Source organism: Colletotrichum spaethianum, assembly GCF_022836535.1.
Source record: "Colletotrichum spaethianum MAFF 239500 DNA, contig03, whole genome shotgun sequence".
NCBI lineage: Eukaryota > Fungi > Ascomycota > Sordariomycetes > Glomerellales > Glomerellaceae > Colletotrichum > Colletotrichum spaethianum.
In genome coordinates, this window is record NW_026054773.1 from 1,328,352 (window position 1) to 1,350,244 (window position 21,893).

The window sequence follows — 21,893 nt, forward strand, 5'->3', positions numbered from 1 at the left end:
TGCCTACCGTAGAAGCAGGGCACTTGGCAATTAAAGTTGTACCCCCGTCATCCTCCAGGGCAACGCTATGCCGAGGCGTACCGACCTACCTCGAACGCTCACCATCGGTGTAGAGAGCTATGCACCCAGGTCAGTGTCGGTGTTCCCAAGGTGGGAGAGCAGCTCTCCCCTCCCCTCCCCTCCCCGCCCCCACCTTAACCTGCCCCACCACAAATTCCCATCACTGTTCCTCACAGCTGTGACCGCGCGACATCGAGCTCAACCATCTCCAACACAGCTCCCCTCTACACCACCGATCGACCTCCCCAAACCCGCAACGCCCTGCACTCCCCGACCGACCCGATCCGCCGAGCACGATCATCATCATCACACACACACACACACACACATAACACCATGTCCGAGAAGCAGCCCCCCGCCGTCGTCGAGGGCGCCACTGCCGGTGACGTCGAGGAGGAGGTCCAGCCCGCCAAGTCCGCCGAGGACCGCAAGGCCGCGTCCGCTCTCGCCAGCCTCGACGCTGGCGGTGACGACTCTGGCAACACACAGGTCGACGCCGAGGCCGCGCAGAAGGCCATCCAGGGCCTGGGCGGCGCCACCGCAGCAAAGAAGGAGGTCAAGAACGTCAAGGTCGACGCTGCCGACGTTGCGCTGCTGGTCAGTGACAGCCCGTTCCGAATGATACACGACAACACGGTCGACGCGCAAGGGAAACGGGAATCAATGCGAGCACGTGATGCTGACAGACGGCCAGGTCGACGAGCTCGAGCTCACCAAGCCCAAGGCCACGGAACTTCTCAAGGCCAACGACGGAGATGCGGTCAAGGCGATGAAGGCGTACCTGCGCTCATGAACAGGCTAGGCATTTGGTGGTTGGCGGGGTTTATAGACATCGGAACAAAAAAGCTTAGATGGTGTTTGTCAAAGATTCCCAAGGATTCTATATGGTATTCAATAGTGTGTCGGGTCTCCATGGTTCACATGTCTCATGCCGTAAGACTAATTGTGACGTTTTATCAGTTGGCCGAGTTTCAAAACGAATCAAACGGTCCTTTTTTTCTTACACTGTGGAGGTCTTGCAAAAAAGCCGTCGTACAGTCTTCCCGTGTCGGCCTATCTAGGTTGTGTTTACCGTAACTCATTAGTGAGCAGCAGAACAAACAGGGCACAGCAGGAAAAAATCTCCTCCTTTCCCCTCTCTGAATACAACCGAAGCCTTCCTTTTCTTCGCTCTGAGCTGTATAGAGGGGTTCACATCTGGTGCTGCCTTCGTATATATGACTCCACCCAGCTTGGGCAAGTAATATCAGCGTAGATCACATACAAGTTGGATCATTCAGTTCAGTCTAGTCATACAGACAAAGCCGCTGTGCCCGAAACCCGAGGACGTGCGAGGATGGACTCGCATGCAGGCACCGACTCCACTAGACCGACTTGTAAGCAACTGCCCAAGACACCATGCATGGCATGCTCCAGCAAGACCGCTGATGCTATCAATGAGCCTTGCGCTCGCAGGTCATCTGCCTAAACGGAAGGTGTCACTTGCTAGCGAGCATCCCCTACTTGGCAATCTCACCCCAGCTCCGATCCAACTCAACTAACGCCCACCATCACGCGCTCACACTACAAAAACCCCGAGCATTACTGCAGCATCACTACTGCAGGCATCCTTGCGTTTTTCTCGCGGGGAAGCCTCCTCGACGAATTGGGCGGCCGTGTTCATAACATTATTTCATCTGGTCACTTAGTTCAACCCCATTCGTCTTGTGGTTACAGGGGCTTTGCTCTTCTTTGGGGCTGATTGTGGTGGATACCATCATCGTGAGGCGCCCTCTCTGGAAATCAAGGGGAGCCGTTTGCCGCTCGCTATCCCGCATCTCGCCGAACTGCCGATGGCCACTCTCATGACCCAAACGATTGCAACCGCATCGCTAGCCTTGTCCCCATCATGCTCTACGGTCTCAAAAAGTCCTTCTTCCCCGCAGTGCTGGTGAGAATGCGTTGATCCTTTCCCATCTGTCGATAGGTATTTAGTTGCCAAAAAGCCAAGTATCACATATCTAATAGATGCAATGTAACTTATCATGAAGCCTTGCTGGACTTCGCGGCCAGGGTCACACGACGCGTTACCTACAGGTGAAGCCTGGTCAGGCCTACCGCGGAACTTAAGATGTTGACAATCCGATGGCCAGTACGGCATGGCCATGATCAGGCCAGCAGCAAGGTGGAGATCCATAACTTTCCCTTCTAATCCTCATCTGAGGATACTAGTTGTATTCGAAGTGGACAATGCGGCAGCCTAACCTAGACGAAAGTGGGGCAGTTTGAGCGACAGATGGGGTGATTTTCCTATATGAGAGACACACAGAACCAATAGCCACACCAAGGCTATCCTATCAATTGACGTACTTTGACAGTAGTGGCCATAGCTTGTTGCAAACACACTTGCCTTGGACCGTTAGACACTCGGATTAATAAATGTAGAGCCCTGTAGGTCTGAATAGGCGCGTCTGATGTAGACTCAAGATGTGGAATAACCGTCCGAGCATATCTTGCAAAATCACTAAGCCTTGAAGGTTGTGTTAGGAAAGCGCTACAAAGACTAGCTCAAGCAAAGCACCAGTAGCCCCACTAACCCATGATCGTCTTGAGGAGCTCTGTGAATGTAAGAGCTCTATCCGAAAGGCTTCTAACAATTAAAAGAGCCTCTTGCTAAAGAGTGACCTACAATTTTCGGTATCTAAATGTCTTCCACTATATTGCAAACGATGAATCCAGTAGATGGCGACTGTTGGCTGTGTTTATGTCAATGTAATGTTAGGCGGAAATAGGCAGGCAGAGCTCGCCTGTCTCCACCTCAGCGCAGCATACCCATCAGGCTGAGGCGTCGGAGAGGGTTCCGGATCCCATCCTTACCACTAGAATGGTTATTTTACTGGCTTAGAACAAAAGGACTTCGCATGCAAATGTAGACGTAGTGGGGAAAACTAAAGTTGATGTCCGGATGTTCATTAGCATAGCCCTGTCAGTGTGTAAGATTCTTCTATATTAGCCTCCACATCTACACATGCAACCCCCTCGGACTAGACGGACACTGACTATCACGTCAGCGAATTTAAGACAAGAACTCAAGATGGTGTGCATTGCCTCGGCCTAAACGTCAAAGGGCTGCATGGCTACAATGGGAAAGTGTTGGTGATCGCACGGATCATCGTCAGACGGCGCGCACATAAGCGGTAGAGCCTTGCGCGCGGAGCCGCATCCAGTGGTGATGGATTCGAATGCTGATCACCACTGCACCCTTAGATGTACGTATTGATCACCAAGTCATTCACTCTTTACAGTACCGTCTGACTGTGTATGTGTTTGACATCTACCAATCAAAATGCCATTGTATGTTGAGACCAAGCAATGTGCAACCCTCCATCTAGAACAATACTATACGGCCGATATGCGTATGTGGTAAGACGAGCAAAGAGAAAAAGAAGGGAGGTTTTCAATGTCTGAATATATAAACTCGCTCAATATCGCTGCAGCTGGTGGTGAATTTTCTGCTCCTTACCATCCTCCTCTAGCTCTTTGTCAAGTATCACTTCAACAACAACCAAATCGTAGCGCTACCATGCGTTTCTTCAACAATGTCCTACTCCTCGCCGCGGCTTCGTTGAGCCTTGTGTCTGCCGCTGATGTTTGCCCCGGCACCTACTGCACAATCGGGGCCCGCTGTGAATACAGTCCGAACGGACCGCATTGCTGTAGCGCTGGCAGCGTTCGTGATGTCGTGAGTGATCTACCTTGGTCCTGTCATCTAAACACATGGGATTTCCCTCTAACCATGTTTGAAATTTGCAACAGCTCCAATGCGACGGCGGGAAATGGGTAATCCGCAATGTCTGTAATGAAAACCAGTACTGCATTTGCACTGGTCAGCATGACCTGGTCTGCCGCAACCGCAACCGATTCTTCAGAGCTTGAGACTGGGTGTCAAGGTTCTCTCCATGATGGGAACTTTCTACGGCTAAGGATAGGGTACATAGCATTCAGAGTCAGGCCTGACAAATTTCATTGAGACGAGACAGAACCAGCGAAAGTATCGCATTGTCCGCTTTACAATCCCATAGTACTTCAAGTCGCAAATATAAGGCTAGTTGCCTCTTAAACTGCATTGCTTTCAGCTTATATCCAAAATGATTAAGAAGCAGAGATGGCATAAACTAGGGGTAGTACTCGTACTGACGTTACAATCCCATGTGTTTGTTTAATCTTACCAGCTCAAACCTCTGCGAGAGATTGGTAATCCGCAATTACCATTTTTGTAACCCATAATCCTGATGACGCTGTGTTGCAAAAATCACAGGCAGCCCCATCAGTGGGGTTGGTGACACTCAGCGAATACCTGGTGTTGTTATATTTTTGCATCTTTATTTCAGATAGTTATCTCCATAATTCTATTCTCTTTTGGTTACCTGCATGATCTTACTGGGTGATTCTATGCTTCTCTATTCGCCACGTGGATGCCTATGTGATGATTGAATAAACCCACGCGGTACCTAAACCAATTGTAACATGCGATTGTGGCCTGCGTGGGAGCCTGCTTGAGGTTAGCGAAGGTGAGTTGATCTTACCTTTTCGTCTATTTTCAGGCTGCACCGAGTGCTCCATAACTGTCAAGTGGTATTGTTTCTTTCGGAGTGCCGACCTTCTGAGACCCTTCATGTCTTCCTCTTCAGACGACACGAGAATATCAGCGGCAGAGCCTAGTATGAAACCCACTGACTTCTATAAACCATTGGAAGCGGGTGAGATTCGTTTGGTGAGGCTTTTCTCTGGCCAGTGGGATGACGTTATCACTTGCGATATCCAACATTGGCCGTTGCGAGAATCACCCCGATATTATGCGCTATCATACGCCAGGGACAACCTGTATGAGGATACCAAGATTGTGGTCAATGGGCAAGACAGCTGTGTGGGTGAAGGCCTCTACGAAGCTCTTCGACAGTTCCGGCAGATGTTGAGCAATGCCGACTCGATCTCGGCTCCATCCTTTGCAGACAAGACGTTTGAGAGCTTCTGGATCTGGGCCGACTATTTGTGTCTCGATCAACTCAATGAAAAAAAGAAGGAGAGGGAGATCCCAAGAATGGGGGAAATTTACGGGCGGGCAGAACGCGTCCTCGGCTGGCTCGGAGAAAACGAGAAGACCGAGGATGAGAGTGTAAAACTCCTGATGAAGCTCTGCAGCATCGAGGCTCCGGTTATGGAGGAACCGTAGAGAAATCGAACGTACAAAAACAAACTCTACGGCATCATCGCAACAAGGATAAAGGACTTTCTGGGCATATTGTACACACTGCTGGTGCGGCCGTTCTTCTGCCGCGTCTGGATCATTCAGGAAATGTAAGTCAAGCTATTGTGCCTAACCTACCCGGTACTACGCTGATGAACCAGGGCATTGGGGGAAAACGAGCCAGTATTACTGGCTGGTCCGTATTGGTTCGAGCTATCGGCTCTGAGCCGAGTGTGGCAGCTTGCTCAGCGATCGAGACAGGCCGCTCACTTCAACTTCGACTACACCTCGCATCATTATCATGTTGATGTGTTTCTCAGACTCAGAAAGGTGTATAAGAACGCCCCTGAAGGCCTGGGTGATTCTAACGAACGGGCAACCGTGGGCTGGTGCCTGAACCGGTATCTCAGAGCTACGCAAGGGGCTTTCCAGTCCAGCAGGCGACACGACCAGCTCTACGGGCTACTTGGAATCGCGGGCGTCAACGACCTTCCGAACTATCTTGTACCCGACTACGGACGGCCTTATGAAGAGGTTTACAGGGACTACACGAGGTGCTGTCTCGAAGTGTGGGGAGATCTGTCCTTGTGGGATCGGCTGGATGGCTCCGTCACGGGCGTGCCATCTTGGGTCCCAGACTACCGTTACCATCCTTGGGGCTTATCGCACGAACAATGGCCCGGGATTACCTTCCTACCCGGCGACAAGTTGCTGGTACATGGGACAGTATTGAAGAGCTGCACCCACGTCTGGAGCCCTTTGGAGTGTGCTGAGAAGACTGGTAGCGAAGCATGGCTGACAGCCCAGCTCAAATCTCTGCACTCTTTCTTCAAAACTGTCTCTGCAACCAATGACCAGCAGCTCGAGGAAGTTGTCCGCTCGTGGATAATCATGGGCTTCAAAATACAGGGAATGGATGAAGGGTACAACACGTTAAGAGATGCCTTGTTGCTCTCGGTGCTGACTGGCGAGTATGTCCAAGCGGACAAATGGTCTTATCGATCGGGGGGGATGTGCTGGCTCGTGGGGGTTGTGTGCTGGCAACAGATAAAGGGGCAGTGGACAAGGTGATGCGACGAGGCGTGGGCCCACGCGTTGGGGATGTTGTATGTTCCCTACAGGGTGCCAGTGCGCCTGTCCTTCTCCGCCCCGTGTCCAGAGATGAGTTTCTATTTTTGAGTACGGTGATGAAATGGGCTGGCGAAGGATTTGTCCGGTACGAACTGGACTCTTTTGTAGGAAAGGACATGCGGCCTTTCGAAATTGTGTAAATGGGCGATTGGGTTCCGGTTGTAGGATAAAACTCCCATAAGAATCCCGGAAGAGTTCCGTAAGTCACACGCCCTCGAACGTATTCCGCTCTCGTGCAAATAAACACACCGGAAAGGGTATAGCGACCACCCCTAACCCTCGGTTGCCCATTTAACAAAACAGGCAATCTTCAATAGAGTACAATTAGGCCAACAAAGGAATTCGCTCTGTGTCTAAGAATTTTGTTCGAGTTGATGGAGGATGGTTAGGCAAAGATAGGACGAGCCTAACCTCATAATATCTAGTCACGAGAAACCCGAAGCAAATGGACTAGTCCAAGACCTAATGGTTTACATTCCCAGTACTACAATCAGGACGAATAACCCAGAAACAAAGGAAAATTTCAACGTTTCCACGAAAAAAATAATAGGAAGATGAGAAAGCCACTACCATAGGCAGACAACTTACTCGGAAATGATGAGCAAAGTCGTAAATAATGTTGTGAAAACGCATCTGATTGCAACATGGTATTGTAGTGTCGGAAACAAGCTGAGTCCCATGTTTAGGCGTAGTACATTCGCTACCAACTGTTTCCGACTGCCGAATCTGTAGCAGAGAAGGACAATGGAGAGATAAACTCGGTGGTAAATTGCTGGTCATCCTCGACTTAGCTACAAGTCCGTAGTATTCATCAGGAGATGAAAGGGTACGGGTCGCTATTGGAGTTGCGTCCGATCCAGGAGCTTTTTTTAAAATGCCATCGCGCCCAGGAACCCTAGTTGAGGCAGGCAGATGCAGAAGCCGCTATTTCCCCATTAATCTGAGCATTTTACTTCAAGTCGGGATTGGCTGTGATTTGTAAATATTGTAAAGGTTCCTTTTAGCGCATGTCAACGGAGAAGGCGGCGGTTACACAAAACACTGTGGCTAGAAATGTCTGAATCTATCAACTTTAAAATTTGTTTCTAATAAGATGCATACGGCCCGTAACGCCATCGCTTGTTGTTTTCTTCTACCCACCACCTTGCTATAAATGCCGCTTCCTCAGCCCAGCTTGCTGCGTCTTTGCCATGGGTCTGTTCGATCTTCACGAGGAACTCGGCAAATTCGAACCCGAGCACAGGTTCCGCCTCGCGCGGGTCCATGGCGATATCTGTAAAGTGCCACTCGACGTTGTCCAGCACAGGAACAACTATTCTCCAAGACTTGTGGCGCGCGTCACGAACACCAAGCATGGCGCGGCCGGGGTTGATGACTGTGAATTGCCAATTTGCTACTTCGAGAGGTGTCGAGTCTGCGGATGAAGATGGCTGTTCGGTGTCTCGGTTGGCTGTTGCTGGCCGCGCCTTGTGCACAGGCCGAATTAGCGACTGCCCCTCGTAGTTGTGAAGGAGATCGCTTGCAGCGCGTTTAGCAGGCTTTGATAACGATCCCGTCTCGATGAGGAGATCCAGCACCGTGGGTAAGATTTGCTGAGATGAGACGGCACCGTCGATAGTGATAGGTGGAAGCTTGGGATGAGAGAAGACCAATGGAACGTGGTTACTCCCTACGTTGGGGTTGTAATACGAAGCGAGAATGTCATTCTCTGGGATTGACAGGCCGTGGTCTCCCACCAAAACCACGAGCGTCTCATTCGCCACGTCGAGGTCGTCTAGCATGTTGAGTATCTTGCCGAGCCAACGATCGTCATACCCAATGGCATTGATGTAATGTGAGAGGTCATCCAGACCCCTCCCTAGGGGCACGTATTTCTCGCCTTCAGGCAGTCCATATGGGTGGTGGCTCGTACTCGTGATGTGAGTGAGAAACACTCGCTCGTTTGACTGCTGGGCCGATTTAAACTGATCCCGGATGTAGTCTTCGAGAGGCGTCTCTTCCATGCCAAAATAGTTGACATTTTTCAGGTCAACCGGGCCAAATTTGGCCGACTTGCTTCTCAAGTATTCGCTGTCTATAATACTGTCCGCAGGAAATCCGATTTTCTCCATCAGTGGACCGGTGTTGTCAAAGTTTGCCGTCACGGACTGCATAAATGACGATTTCCACTTGTATGAGGTAAAGCCAGGCGCATTGCTTTTGTCGAGAGTGTTGAGAGCTTCGAAGATTTGTGGTAAACAGGGTTGGTAGATATGGTGTTGATATTCGAGGTTGAAGTCGGCAACTAGAGGTGTGATGCCACAGAGGGATCCCACAAGGCTTTTGAGCGTATATGTCGCAGTGGTGTATGCATCGTTAAAATTCAGGCCGCCTCTGCTCTTCTTTTCCTCGCCTGGGTGGTCGAATCCGTCGTCGTGATCACCAGTCAAGAAACTGGCAACTGGTGTTAAGGTTCTAAGGCGCTCAAGTGCATCTTGAGGCATTTTGCCGTCATCCCACGATTCTTTGAGACGTGCTGCGTTGATTCCACCGTCTTTGATGGGAAAGACGTCTTTCCTCGTGCTTTCAAGCGCGATAGTCACGATATGCCGAATCGGTACCCCCTCGAGCTTCCTTAGTTGGGGAAGCAATTCGTCGCCCAGGTTCGGAATTCTGAGCGGATCAGCCGCCGCATTGTAGTGTGTCCTATTGTTGTACCAATCTTCGAAGCCTTGGGGAATATAATCCTTTGGTAGCCAAGGGAGGGCGATCGGCTCGCTGAGTGCAGTCCGGTTATCCCAATTGCGGTTAATTCCAGAGTTGTAATGGGGGAGGAGTTTCTCAAGACTTGGAGACGAGTTTTTGAAGTCAATAAAGGGAAGAAGCGCCGCGGTCCAAGACATGTAGGTTATAGAGCTCTCGTGAGGGCGGAGGATGCATAGGGTAATCTGGGCAAGCAGCGCAACACCAGCCAAGACGTACGCTGCGAGCCAAAACATCCTTATCCACGGCCAATTCTTGACACCCACCCAGCCTCCAGTAAAATTGAAGCTTGGCTGTTCTCGATCGTCTTCTTCCTTGGTGCCATGTTCAACATCTTCCTGCGGGACCTTGAGGTATGTTGTGGTATAGGACCACTGAGCTTGGGACTGGCCGAGGCGACCACGCGCTGCAAACACGAGAGGCCAGCATACGATATCTGCTAGCAGACCCACGGAGACGAACCATATGTCCTTCATGGGCCAGGCCAGGAGGACCAGGGCGCTGGTGACCAGTACAGAGGAGACCAAGCCCGACAGCAAAAGAGCGCGTCCTGCAGCATCACCTGCAACTCCTATGTTTTGCCAATGAATCTCCGAGCCGGCCACCGCAAAAAAGCAAATGTTGATAACGTTCAAACCAATGATGAAGATGACAAAGGACCAACCCGTAAAGAGTGTCATGCGCCGCAGCAACCCTTCACCACGGGCAGAAGAGAGCCATCCTCCAAGAAGTAGCCGTAGAATAATCAGCAAGATTATGTCTTGGGCGAAGAAGGAATAGCCCCATCGTACCAGATGGACCGTTGGTAGAGCAGAGAGATGGGTGCCGATATGGATAATTTTGGCACCAAGGACAGCGAGCGCAGCTAAGCTGAAGATAAATCGAGGGTTGGTAAAGCGTGAGCCCACGCCAAACACCAACAGTCGAGTCCACAGTAGCGGTGGAGCTGTAGTTTGAACCACATTGCCGTTCTCGGGGCCTAGCGATGAGTGGCTACGTCGAGAGTCAAGGAGCATGCTGAAAGGGGTTGGCAGAGGCGTGTCGGGTGTGACAGAACGAAGAGTCAAATAGTGGACGTAAGAACGGTTCGCATGGCCTACTCTTACGACGAATCCAGCTGGTAAACAAGACAAGAAAAAAAACAAGAACAGCAGAGGGAATCAGGAAATTTGCAAAACCTAAAAAGGGAGGTGTAGGGTCCCAGTCGCGACATCCTTCTGTGCCAGGCCGCACTCTCGCCTAGGCGCATGCCTGCTTCAACGTTTTGGTGTGTTGCTGACGGAGCCACGAGCGGCTGAATATCGCCCGGTTTTGCGGCAAGTGTACTAATAACAGCTGGAAAGTTGCCTCACTCTATGTAGCAGGTGGGCAATGAAAGGTCAGAAGTTCCCCATACAGCTGTTACTAGGCTGCAGTCATGACCCTGGTCGGGACCCCTGCCGCATTAATTAGCCTCAGCTTGGTGTCCTTTAGCAAGAACGTTTTCGAATGCCCGGGTTAGGAATACGAGCAGACGACCAAGCTGCCAGGCCTCAAGGATCATCCTTATTCGAACGTCCTACATTAACAGCGGGGCCCTCGGCGTCTGACTTCCTTCCACCATGTAATTCAGGGGCAGCTCGATCCGAGGAAGCGAGCGTAACTCTAGCCCCGAGCGATGGAAGCCAATCACCTTCCTGGTTTACTAAATAGCGCAGAGAATGGGTTTTTTTTGGCGAAATGTTCCTGGGGTGAGTCAATTTACAATGAGCCCATTCCCTGTTAGGGAAGCCACCCGAAACAAGCTTCTCTGCCCTGGGGTCCATCTCGTCCCACCAGCTGGTCAGGTTTTCGAAGACATGGCATGGGGTTCTCCTATTGATGGCCATTGACAACCCATCAGTTGCGGGGAACGAACGCATTACCCCACCTATGATGAGCTGCTGGTCGTTTAAATACCCGTGTTGCGCGGGATCCGGCAACACCCCTCGGTCACGCGGTTTGTGTTATGCCGCATTTACGAAGTTGCGGTGCGCGGGGCCCGATCGGAAAGACAACAAACACACAAGTGCGACCTGTGCATCGCCATGAATCGATCGACAAGGATCATCTATTACCCGAAAAACTCTGAACACTTGTGAAATTTCTGATTACAACTCGAAAGCCATAGACATCAGTCGATGGCGGCGAAGCGAAATGATGTGGGCATGCCGCCCGTTCCTTTAAGCATAGCCATGGGCTTCGGCGGCATCCGTTGCATCCTTGTCTCGTTTGTTGCCGTCATACTGATCTGTCCGTTACATCCGTCCATGTGCAGAAGCAGGCCGGGCTATGTTTTCGAATGCATCTCAAGCTGCGTCTATGAGCGGTGTCTGGCACCGTTGAGAGTCTTCTGGCACCTCTCTCAGTTCTTCTGTTTGCATCCACTAATCGCTGTACAATTCTAACGTCTCCACTTTCAGCTCTGGCCGACAAAGCTGCTCGGAAAAATTTGCACCGAATGATTGGCTTGGATTCGGTATGCCAGGGAACAATCCACTTGTTTCCCCAAGGTAAACTGCGAAACTAGATGCTCGCTAATGCAATTTGTCAAGGGCGCAATAGGCCAATTGGATTCATTGACCCAATTCCCAAACCAATCAATAGCTCCCAAATAACGGTTTCGGAGTAGAACCGGGTATTAAAGTGGACAATACAGGTCTCGGCAAAAATGGCCTTAGTTGGCACGCGATGGGATACCGAGAGCATCCCATTCCGTCAATCTCAACACATGCAGACATGGCTAGAATGACGTCTGTGATTACAAAAGACATAAATGAGTGATGTATCAGTTGGCAAAGATTTCCATCACGCTACTCGAGTTCTGCGCAAACGGTGGGCTAGGGGCCAGAGCAGTGGAACAGTGAGCAACAGAGATGGAGGATCGTCAGGGGGGCTTCATTTGCTTCAAAGTGGAAACAGCGCTTTGGCGTTTGAGTCGGCGGTGGGCCATTCGGCAGACCGCTTTACTTTGTTCGGTTAGGTACTGGGATGGCTCAAACTGTTGTAGCACCAGCAACCTCAGTACGTGGATAATACTCTTTACTTATTCCCATTGATATTGTAGCTTTCTAAGTAGTTGATAGGGAAGATCACGCCCTGCAACCACCCTTCATTGATTGATACAATCAATATATTGATAAATACTGTGCTCTTTTCCTGGTGGGCGGTTGATCGTGAATATTGTGTCTTAGATGCAGGATAGGGGTGTTAAAGAGGGAATTTGCATAGATTGACCGTTTCTATGATTGTGTCGAGGACTAGTTGCGCTCTATTGAGGCATACAGATCCTTGATGTATGTATATTAAGCAGACTGTCTCCCACACCCGTGGCAATCGGATTGGAGAATATCGAGAAGCTTCTCTAGTTCATTACGCATGGGTGTCACCTCCATCCCGTAGAGCTAGAATTTCAGGTATAGCTCGTATGCTAACTGCGTGTGATGATAAGAGGAGTACCCCTACCGTTATTATTCTCAACATTCCACCGAATTCAACCTCCGTGTTCCTACCGCGTGCTTCTGTATTTATAATACATAGCCTGTATGGAATTGAAACAAATCAGTATATATGTTATCAGTATCGAGAATGAAACTCGGTAACATACGGATTCAAAATGCGATTAGTAGCGTCGTATACAACGGGGAAGGCAAGGACTATCGCAGCAAAGGATGGAATGACCACCGACTTCTTCATCGGCTCCGCAATTAAGAGGGAATGCCGAGTTAGAATCACAAGTGTGTTGTCTAGTAATACAAACAGCCTGAACGCCGGTCGATGCAGCCACCAGGGCGATATTAATTTGCTCAAAAAAAGAACATTGTGGCTAGTCAGAAACTGCCGCTAATGGGAGCTTTGGGTTTGTATGTGTGATTCAGGTATATTGATGAACAAAGACATAGGTAAAGGCGCCAATCTGAAAACCTTCGCGTGTAGACTATTTCCGTTTACATAGATGGGTGCAGTCACGATGTTCAAGCCGGCTGAGGAGCTTCGGGCCTACATGGTTTCCAATTTGTCGAAATGGCCGAATATGTCTGTTTGAGTTCCCACTATTTAATTTGAAGGTTCAAATGTATATCAGCGGAACACAGTCAACAGTTGCTATCAGTCCATGTGTGTTCTGCTATCCTTGTTTTGTTATCTACGAGTTATTACATATGCAATTTACGAGCTCGACTCGTTTATTCCATATCTTTTGGATTTTGCAGTGTACCTTGCTTATTGTTGCATGATCCTCTTTTTGCGACTTTAAATACACCCGACTCGGGCCCTTCCGAGCCTGTCGGGAATAATCGATGTGACTGCGTGAACAGGCATGTTTGTGGAACTACAAATGACGGGACCGTTCTCATACGCGCAGCAAGTTGGCCTGCGATAAAAGTGGGTCATTTCATCCCGATTCAGACATATCCAGAAGGACGTGGCGTGTGACACCGCCAGAGAAGCATGTAATATGTCACTAAGCGTGTTCTTCACTTTTTGACGAGCACACTCGATACTGCCTGAAAGAGCAGTAGGATGCTGTAGCAGACCTTCTCATGGTGCGTGGTGTCAGGAGGAACAGAGGGTGTGGCATAGTTTGAACATTTTCACTCGCATTCCCGACCTACAAACAAGACCACAGGATCAACGACCGCTACACTACCTACGCTGTTCGCGAATCCAACAAGCCATGTAAGGTATAGTATAGTAAGAAATCCATACAACTCAACAATGGCCAACGTCGATCAAGAGACATAATACACCTCGAACTTTATAGCTTAACCTCGGGAGGCAGACGAGTTGAGGCTTATGAGACGTTGGCACTAAGAGTCTACGTGTTCTGTTAAGCGTAATGGAGGTCGTGAAGGACGATTTCAGCAGAGATAATAAACTTCGAGCACAAAACAAGCGGCTGGACCTAGACGGAGATTGCTCTGGGCTGTAGCAACATAGGGGTGATGAGGAGACAATAGGGGAATTGCATCCTTTGCTTGTAAGTAGGACGCCGCCCGTGGGCATGATGGCCTCTACATCTGGGGTCTGCGGTAACAATGTGGCGGCTCGAGTGGATGGATGCGCGTGTTAGTCGACCCAGAGACGGAACTGCCTTTGCGGTCAGTTTCAGGTGTAAAACCGGATTGAAGGACCGTATGGATTGGGAGTTGTTTCCGAGCCCAGCGCCCCCTTGAGCTGCACCGAATGCTAAACTCAATGCAACAATCTTACATGACCTTCCAAAGTATGATGCCATTATCACTCTTCCGAATGGTGTAGATGATAATCGTCACGTTGCAAGTGGCCCCCAAAGTTTAGCTCCAAGAGAGTCTAAGAAAAGAATTCACAGATTAGATGACATAGTTAAACCCGTAGAGCGGTGTCCAGATGGCTGCACAGTTGCTCCTTCTCTGTCCAGCGGTGTGACGTTATAAATCCCCATCGCCAGCTAAGACTGACAAGTAAGGCAGGAACTGCCAGCCAGAACATTGAGACTTAATTTCGCCCACCCAATTCGATGGTCATGAACCGCAATTTCTCCTATTTGGCGAGTCTAAACTCCTGTTGTTTCATAGGCTGGGTGTATGGTGCTCTAGAGAATAATAATCATAGTGTCTGGATTCTCGTTTGTGAACCGATTGCAAACAAGCCGTCCATATTGGTCCTATTCCCGATTAGACACCCGCCAAGTGGGAATTGAATACTTTGTTCCATTCTTCGCAGTGACCGCGGACACGCACGGTTAGTCTCCATCGGGCTTCGGCATAATGTCCTCTAACTTAACACACTTTGGCTCCCACAGGTCGTCCTCATTCCCCATCCAACCCGGGCCCCGCTCCGGCATGCCATGTCCGGGTCGCGTGCGGTTTCCTCCTCCATAACCAGGTCCCCGACCCCTATACGGTGGTGGTGGCGGCGGCGGTCGTCCATCCCCGGGTTCCGTCCCGTTCCCCGGACCGTCCTCCGGCGGTGGTCTCGGCCTTCTGCCGCCCCACGTGGACCTCAACATCGGCCACATGGGAATGTAGCATCGCTCATCCCATCCGCAAACCTTGTCACATCGGATAAACTCCCCCTCCCATCCCACCCAGGCCCTCAGCCGCCTCACCGCGTCCGCCCAGCTCTTCCAATTGACCTCCAGTCGAGACTTCTCCCCTTCCTCGAGATCATACCACGCCCCCTCGATGCCAAAACCGACCTCCAACAACACCCCGCAGATGCCACCCATGACCTCCTCCACCGCGTCCTTCAGACCCCGCTCTCTCGCACTCAGCGGCATGTCGACCAGGAGCCTCGTGTACCGGTACCGACACCGCGAGTACGTCTCGCCGAAAAGCTCGCCCGTCGAATCCCACGTCCCCGCGTCGATTTCGTCCGGATACTCAAGGAACGAGACCAGGAACATGTGGCTCTGCCCGCGCAGCCTGTACAACCACTCCCTCACTTCCGTCTCGTTGCCCCAATCACCGCCGAACCTCGCGCCCTGCTCCAGCGCCATCAGGTGACCCGCAGTCCGCTGCACGATCTCGCCCATCGTCCCGACCCACTCCATCCCGCTACACCCGCCGCTGCCAACAACGGCATCCCTCAGCATCAGCTCCGTCTCCCATCTCATGTCGGTCGCCTGCGACGCCGTCGCGCCCTCCAGATGATGCAGCCGCCTCCTCCTCCCCAGCTCGCTCAACGCCACGCTCCGGTTGCCGATATCCTTAGCGTCAGCCCAGTACCCTTCCGCGGTGAGGTTCAACCTCTTCCTCTCTTCGTCGACGAGGGAACCCCAGACGCCCTTCGAGTACCAGCTCGTGACCCCGCACCCCAGCACCCGGGCCCTCGTCTCCCCCCTCCCCAATCCGGCGCCGTTCGATCCGTAATGCCACGTCGCGGACGAGAACCATCCCCACCCCTGGCTCTGTAGGAACGGCTCCCGATCAACGGGACCCATGATCCCGCGCCAGTTGGGCGGCACCGGCGGGCGGGACGGGCTCACAGGGCGGTCCGTTAGGGTCGGTTGCGGCGGGAGAGGATATACCGACGTCGGGACCTCTCCATCGTGCACACCCCTTTGCTGAACCTCCCTGACGCCGTCACTCTGCCCTCCGCTCCTCTCCTTCTTCTCCCTCGTCTGCGGCGCCGTAACGTTCCCCCTGGAAACAAGCCTCAGACTCCCGCTTCCAAAGTCGCACCAGATCATTTCGAACCCCGCGTTCATCCTCACTACCCCTCGATCCCCCACCCTTCGCCCCTCAACCTCTTCTCCAGCAACCAGTCGCAGAGCCCCGTAGCCCGGTCATACTCGGGCTCCAGGCCGCGCCAGCGTCCGTCTTTGCTGCTCGGCCCGGAGACGTTGCCGTAGAGGTGCAGCATCTGCGTGTCCAGCTGGCCCAGCCCCATGAGCGCGGCGGACTCGCCGTCGAAGTAGAGCGCCTTGACGGGCCGCGTACTCTGGTACGTGAGCATGAAGCTCTGGCGCGTGCTGCCCATGATGCCGTAGGCCATCTCGCTGTGTTGGTCCGTCGCGTCAGCTCGATTTTCTCACTCCAGGGTCCATCTCAGGCGTCAAACGGTCCACAACTCGCATGAATATAGCCCCTTCTTTCTTATCGTCCACAGCGTAGCACGACCATAGTCTCCTACGCAAACAACCCGACTGCAACACTGCGAGGCGGCAAAGGACTCACATATCAAAAGCAAGCCACTCGGGGCTCGGCGCCCCCTCCTCATCCATCCTCCCGTGATATAGCAACGTGAATGCCGGAATTTCCACCGCTGCCATCGTATGCCCGTTCGGGAACACAGTGTTGCTCCACTGCTGCAGTAGCCCGTACGTCGAAGCGAACAGGTGCGGCGCCGGCGACGAGTAGTTCAGCCTCGCTGCGTGCCACGACGAAGTCGCCAGGCCATTCAACACGGGCGCCGCCTTAGCCGATCGCAGCGTTTCGGAATCCGGCAAAGTCCCGAGGGGCTTCTGCGAACCGGCATCGGCGAGGACGCTTTGCGCCGCGAGCACATAGCTCGTCAACGACCGCAACAGCCTGCTTGGACGCATCGCGACGGCAAATTCATGAAAAAAGTTGAAGAAAGGCAAGTCTGAAAAGTCATATTCGCCACGCCGTTTGAGGTATCAAAGCTTGGGTCTCATGTGCGTCGACAGAGTCCCTTATCAATCAATGACCTGAGTCAAGTCTGCCCCGGGTGTTGGTTGGTCCAATCAAAAGAACGCGCGGCAACATGCGTCACCTTTTCCAGAAATGGACAAGGGTCCGAAGGGCTTCAACAGTAGAAACGGACATGATTTCTCTTGAAAACGGCTCTGCAAGTGACCATTCTATGCAAGTTTCTCACAACAAGCGACGTTGCGATCGCATTCTGTGTAATGTACAACCAATCTAATAACCTAAACGCCGTATCCAGCTTCCGAATCCGTATCCATATCCGTGTGAACGCCGTCAAAATCAAATGTCCACGCTGCTCAACTAACAGTCGGGTACAATAACGATAAAAGCAGGTTTCTATTTCCAGGCCTTGGCCAACGGGCTTCCAATCTTGGGAGCGAACTGCAAGCTCTTTCTGCGAGCTGCCATCAAGCGCTGCATGACGCTCTCGTCCTTGTCCCTGTTGAGGATGCCGTCGCCCATCTGGGCGTAGTTGTTTGGCTTAGGCGGGCAAGTCTGCATCAACAGTGCCTTAGTCGGAGACGAGTCGTACTCGGTCGACGCGGAAGGCGTCTCGGCAGCATAGCGGGCAAGTGCCTCCGGTGCGGGCGTGGCGGGGACGGGGGAGATCAGGCCCTGCCAGTCATCGTCGTCATCCTCGGCCTCATCCGAAGGGGTGTGCATCCAGACGGTGCTGTCACGTCGGTTCATGGGCGTGTTCGGCGCCGTTTTGGCATCACGACCAGCCTTGACGGGCGTCGGAACGAGCATGCCGTTCTGGTTGGCCAGAGACTTGGGCTCCATGCTCTTGCGACGGCGGGCGCCTCCTCGGGGAACCAATGAGGTGTCAATGTAGTATGGTGCCTCGTCAAGCCACTCATTCTCGCGTTCGCAGCTGTTGGCCTGATTAGTATGACATTTTATGAGGCAGAGGAACACTTACTCAAGGACCCAGCTGACACCAACGCACTGCACCACACCGTTGGACTCTCTGACCTTCTCCATTGTACGCTTGCCGCCATCCTTGTATACAACATGGGTAATGCCGATCTTGGCGGCATCTGAGTTACCTGCAGCGCTGGGATTCCACGCCCAGGTCTTGACGCATCGTGCCCCCATCTGAGTGAGGAGTTCGACAAAGATGCACTGGCGTCTGCGCCCTCGGTGGTGTGCACATCAACAAAGACGACGGCACCGCGGAGGAGACCCGGGTTGAGGTCTCTGCGAGGAGTGCGAGCTGGCGTTCCGAGACTCGACCAGACATCGGACTTGGCCGGTGTGACGGGTGCAAACTCAGACTCGTTCTCGTCGTTCTCCTCTTCATTCTCCTGCTCCTGCTCCGCCTCGGCCTTGTGCTTCCTGCTAGGCGAGTAGGAGATGACAGTCGCGCTTCTGTTGAGACTCGGGCGGCTGACCGGGAGTCGAGATATGCTGGCGGCACGCTTCTTCTTGGGGCGCGGAGTCGACTCGTCTGCGGGCTTGAGGGGGACCTTGGATACGGTATGGAACTCGCGCGCAACAACTCGGTTAGGAGTGGTTGGCGGCACAAAAACATCACCATTGAACATGGCAGGATCAACAGGCATCTCGTTCTCATCACCATACTCCTGGCTGGCCTCCGAGAGAGTGTCGTCAAAGCTGTTGGAAGTGTTGACGATCTCGTCCAGCTGCCCAGGCTCCATCAGAGACATCTCATTTGCCTCGGCGGCGAGAGCCATGTCTTCGTCGGTGACCATGAGGTCGTCGAACTCGGGATCCTCTGCGTCAGCGGCGGCAGAGATCTCGGCATCAATGGCATCCTCGATTTCATTCTGCGCATCCATGTCCGCTCGGACAGTCATCTCATCCTCGAAGTAAGTGCTTCGAAGGGGAGAGTCCTCGGCACGAGGAGTCGCGGCAGGACGCCCCGGGGTGACAGGCCGTCTGGGCGTCTTGGCGGGGCTGGCAGCAGACCAAGCGTTGAGCTGCTGTGCTAGAGGGGTGAAGCCAATGCTGGAGACTCTCGACTTGGCAGGGCTTTGGCGGGAGTTTGCGGGAGTAGGCGTCGCGGGAACCAGGGTGTGAGCTGCAGAGACGCGAGGACTGTTGGCAAGCTCGTCATCCGAATCAGAGTCCACGTTGTTGAATGGGTCCATATCCTTTTGGCGTAGACCAAAGAGCCCGCTGGGCGCATTGAGGGTAAGCTGAGGGGCAGCCTGGGTAGTGTCTTGGGGCTGAGACTGGAAGTACGACTCCTCGTCAACCATCATAGGCTCTCCGTTGAAATCGGGAGCATCCACAATGGCGGCGTCCGTAAAGACATCAGACTCTGAAGTTGCCTCGGTTTGCTGGGAGTAGTTGGCCTGTTCGACTTGCTTCGCCTGCTCCTTGGCAGCCTCAAAAACCGGCATATCCTTCTTTAGAACAGGGTCCGCGTGTCTAGGAAGAACGGCTGAAAGACGGCCAGGGAATTGCATGGGCTCTTCTAGGTGGATGGACTCATTGAGCATGGCTTCTGCGACCTCGTCCAGCTCGTCGTCTCCCTCTTCGTCATGGCCGTTCAATTCCTCGGCCATGAGCTTCTCAGACGATCGCTTCACTGGACGCAGAGCTGTCGGTGTAGACAGAAGCAGAGGCTTCGTGGCGGGGGATTGCAATTGCCCCGATGCCTCCAAGGGCTTCATACCCTTGATGGGAGATAGCGGCCGCTTGGCGGGTGATTGAAGCAGAGACGCCTTGAAGTTGGAGATCTTCTCTCCCTCGTGGGCCGAGGGCAAAGTGAAGGGCTTCATGAGAGACTGCGGGCGCTTGGCGGGAGACTGAAGCAGAGAGGCCTTCGAGGGCGAGTTGGAACCACCTTCAGCACTAGGATTCATGGAAGAAGTAGGTTTCAACAGTGAGACACCCTCGGCGCGCTTAGCTGGAGACTTCATCGTATCTCTGTGGGGCGAAGCAGGCAGTCTCTTGGCAGGCGAGGCCAGAGAATTCGTGACCTCGTCTTCTTGTGCCTCCGACTTGGCGCTGTTTTCGTCGTCTTCGGCATGCTCAGTCTCAGCCGCCTTGTCGAAGGGCAACAGGTTAAGCTTCTTGGAGGACCCGAGGGCACTGGCGGGGGGCTTCGTGGGACTCTTCATCATGGGTCTCGGAGGCGTGTCTGGGCCAGCCAACTCGTCCTCGGAACAGTCGCGAGGCAAGGGCACCTGTGTGACCTTCTTAGGGCTCAGAGGAGTCTTCTCAGGCTTCGAAGTGGAGGTGGTAGTGGCGGCAGCCTTTGTAGATCGAGGAGCCTTGGGAACGGGGGGCTTTCGCACCGGTCTGGCTCGGAGACCAGTGGCAGTTGTGGAGTTGTCGGTCGTCTTCTTGCTTGCGTCAGGAGCGATGTTTTCCTTTTCGGGTTCTTGGAATGTTACCGTCTTCTTGACGGCGGGCTTTGCTGTTGTGACTGCTGCTGCGCGAGTGCGCGTCGTCGTCGTCGTCTTCTTCACCGGTTCCGCTTCCTTGGCGGGAACGTCCTCAGTTGCCGTCTTTCTGGGTCGGCCGCGGGTGGGCTTCACAGGCTCTTCTTTGGGGGCGGCGGGCTCCGTGGTGGAAACCTTGCGCGCAGCAGCTCGTGCACGCGTGGCCCTGCCGGGCACACCGCTTGATGATGAGGCTACTGGCTCTGCGGTGTCCTCTGTTGTCTTCCTCGGACGTCCCCTTGTAGCTCTTGTGGTACGAGCCGCTGTCTCGGGCTGTTGTGATTGTTCGTCGTGTTCTTCATCTTCGACGTCGTCGGCTCGGGTCTTCCTTTTGGCTGAGGTGGATCGCGTCGGAGCAGTGGGGTTAGCCTTGGCCTTGGCAGCAGCAGTCACGATCTTTGTTGTTCTCGTGCTTGTCGTGGTGTCGCCGGTTTTTGCAGCTCTGGAGCGCGTGATGCGCTTAGGGGGCGATTGGGGCTCCATCTTGTGTGTGATAATGGGGGTTGGAAACAAAGATGGTGCAGAAGAAGTGGTGATTTTTTTCGCTAGTGGTTAGTACAATGAGGTTGTCGATTGTATGTTGTGGGTTATTTACATGATGCTGTGTGATGGACTGGAAGCTCGAAAGCCAGGGAAGAGCGAGCAGAGGGTTTTGTTGATATGGAGCTTCGCGTAAATACCGTTGCCAGGTCAACATCATGACGGGCCCACTCTCGGAACGCTGCAACCCTTGCCCGCGTCGTGGTGTTAGGTGCGCCCTTGACACCTGGCGTGGTGTATCTGCCAGCCGTTGGGTGCTCCCTGCTCACAGCGCTCAACAACAAGTTCAAGCCAGTCAACCCTTCTCGAAGGTTGCAGCCACTCGGGTAAAGCAGTCAAAACACCACGTCATCGCAGTACCTAGTCCAATAGGTCAGCCACCACGCCGGTGTTGCTTCTAGCCAACAACAGATCGCCAGCACCAGCCTTGTTGATAAACAACGGAATCGTTTGCGATTGATGCATTTGTCCGACCCTGAATTGTCCCCGAGTAACCCAATCTATGATCTAGTGTTCTCTGCCACACGACGATAGCGAATGTGGTCGTCTCACAACACACAGACACGACATCATCAAAGCCGTTCGTGGACGGCTTCCGTGTTCGCC

The 21,893-nt window shown here is 52.8% G+C and overlaps 7 protein-coding genes across 7 annotated transcripts; 2 read left to right on the forward strand and 5 right to left on the reverse strand.

Annotated features, from left to right (window-relative positions):
* Positions 1 to 396: 396 nt before the first annotated feature.
* Positions 397 to 853, forward strand: ColSpa_01862 (uncharacterized protein; the record flags this gene model as incomplete). The annotated part of the gene is made up of 2 exons (XM_049268074.1): positions 397 to 657; positions 755 to 853. 2 exons carry the CDS (start codon positions 397 to 399, stop codon positions 851 to 853), a joined length of 360 nt encoding a protein of 119 aa, XP_049124031.1.
* Positions 854 to 4,714: 3,861 nt separating this feature from the next.
* Positions 4,715 to 5,272, forward strand: ColSpa_01863 (uncharacterized protein; the record flags this gene model as incomplete). Its single annotated transcript, XM_049268075.1, has 1 exon — positions 4,715 to 5,272. The coding sequence occupies one exon, from the start codon at positions 4,715 to 4,717 to the stop codon at positions 5,270 to 5,272; it is 558 nt and encodes a 185-aa protein (XP_049124032.1).
* A 2,231-nt stretch (positions 5,273 to 7,503) lies between these two features.
* On the reverse strand, positions 7,504 to 9,840 carry ColSpa_01864 (phosphoglycerol transferase I; the record flags this gene model as incomplete). Its single annotated transcript, XM_049268076.1, has 1 exon — positions 7,504 to 9,840. One exon carries the CDS (start codon positions 9,838 to 9,840, stop codon positions 7,504 to 7,506), a length of 2,337 nt encoding a protein of 778 aa, XP_049124033.1.
* Positions 9,841 to 14,900: 5,060 nt separating this feature from the next.
* ColSpa_01865 (uncharacterized protein) lies at positions 14,901 to 16,367 on the reverse strand (the record flags this gene model as incomplete). Its single annotated transcript, XM_049268077.1, has 1 exon — positions 14,901 to 16,367. One exon carries the CDS (start codon positions 16,365 to 16,367, stop codon positions 14,901 to 14,903), a length of 1,467 nt encoding a protein of 488 aa, XP_049124034.1.
* A 5-nt stretch (positions 16,368 to 16,372) lies between these two features.
* On the reverse strand, positions 16,373 to 16,654 carry ColSpa_01866 (uncharacterized protein; the record flags this gene model as incomplete). Its single annotated transcript, XM_049268078.1, has 1 exon — positions 16,373 to 16,654. The coding sequence occupies one exon, from the start codon at positions 16,652 to 16,654 to the stop codon at positions 16,373 to 16,375; it is 282 nt and encodes a 93-aa protein (XP_049124035.1).
* Positions 16,655 to 16,832: 178 nt separating this feature from the next.
* ColSpa_01867 (uncharacterized protein) lies at positions 16,833 to 17,204 on the reverse strand (the record flags this gene model as incomplete). Its single annotated transcript, XM_049268079.1, has 1 exon — positions 16,833 to 17,204. One exon carries the CDS (start codon positions 17,202 to 17,204, stop codon positions 16,833 to 16,835), a length of 372 nt encoding a protein of 123 aa, XP_049124036.1.
* Positions 17,205 to 17,667: 463 nt separating this feature from the next.
* On the reverse strand, positions 17,668 to 21,230 carry ColSpa_01868 (uncharacterized protein; the record flags this gene model as incomplete). The annotated part of the gene is made up of 3 exons (XM_049268080.1): positions 17,668 to 18,205; positions 18,254 to 18,380; positions 18,458 to 21,230. 3 exons carry the CDS (start codon positions 21,228 to 21,230, stop codon positions 17,668 to 17,670), a joined length of 3,438 nt encoding a protein of 1,145 aa, XP_049124037.1.
* Positions 21,231 to 21,893: the final 663 nt, after the last annotated feature.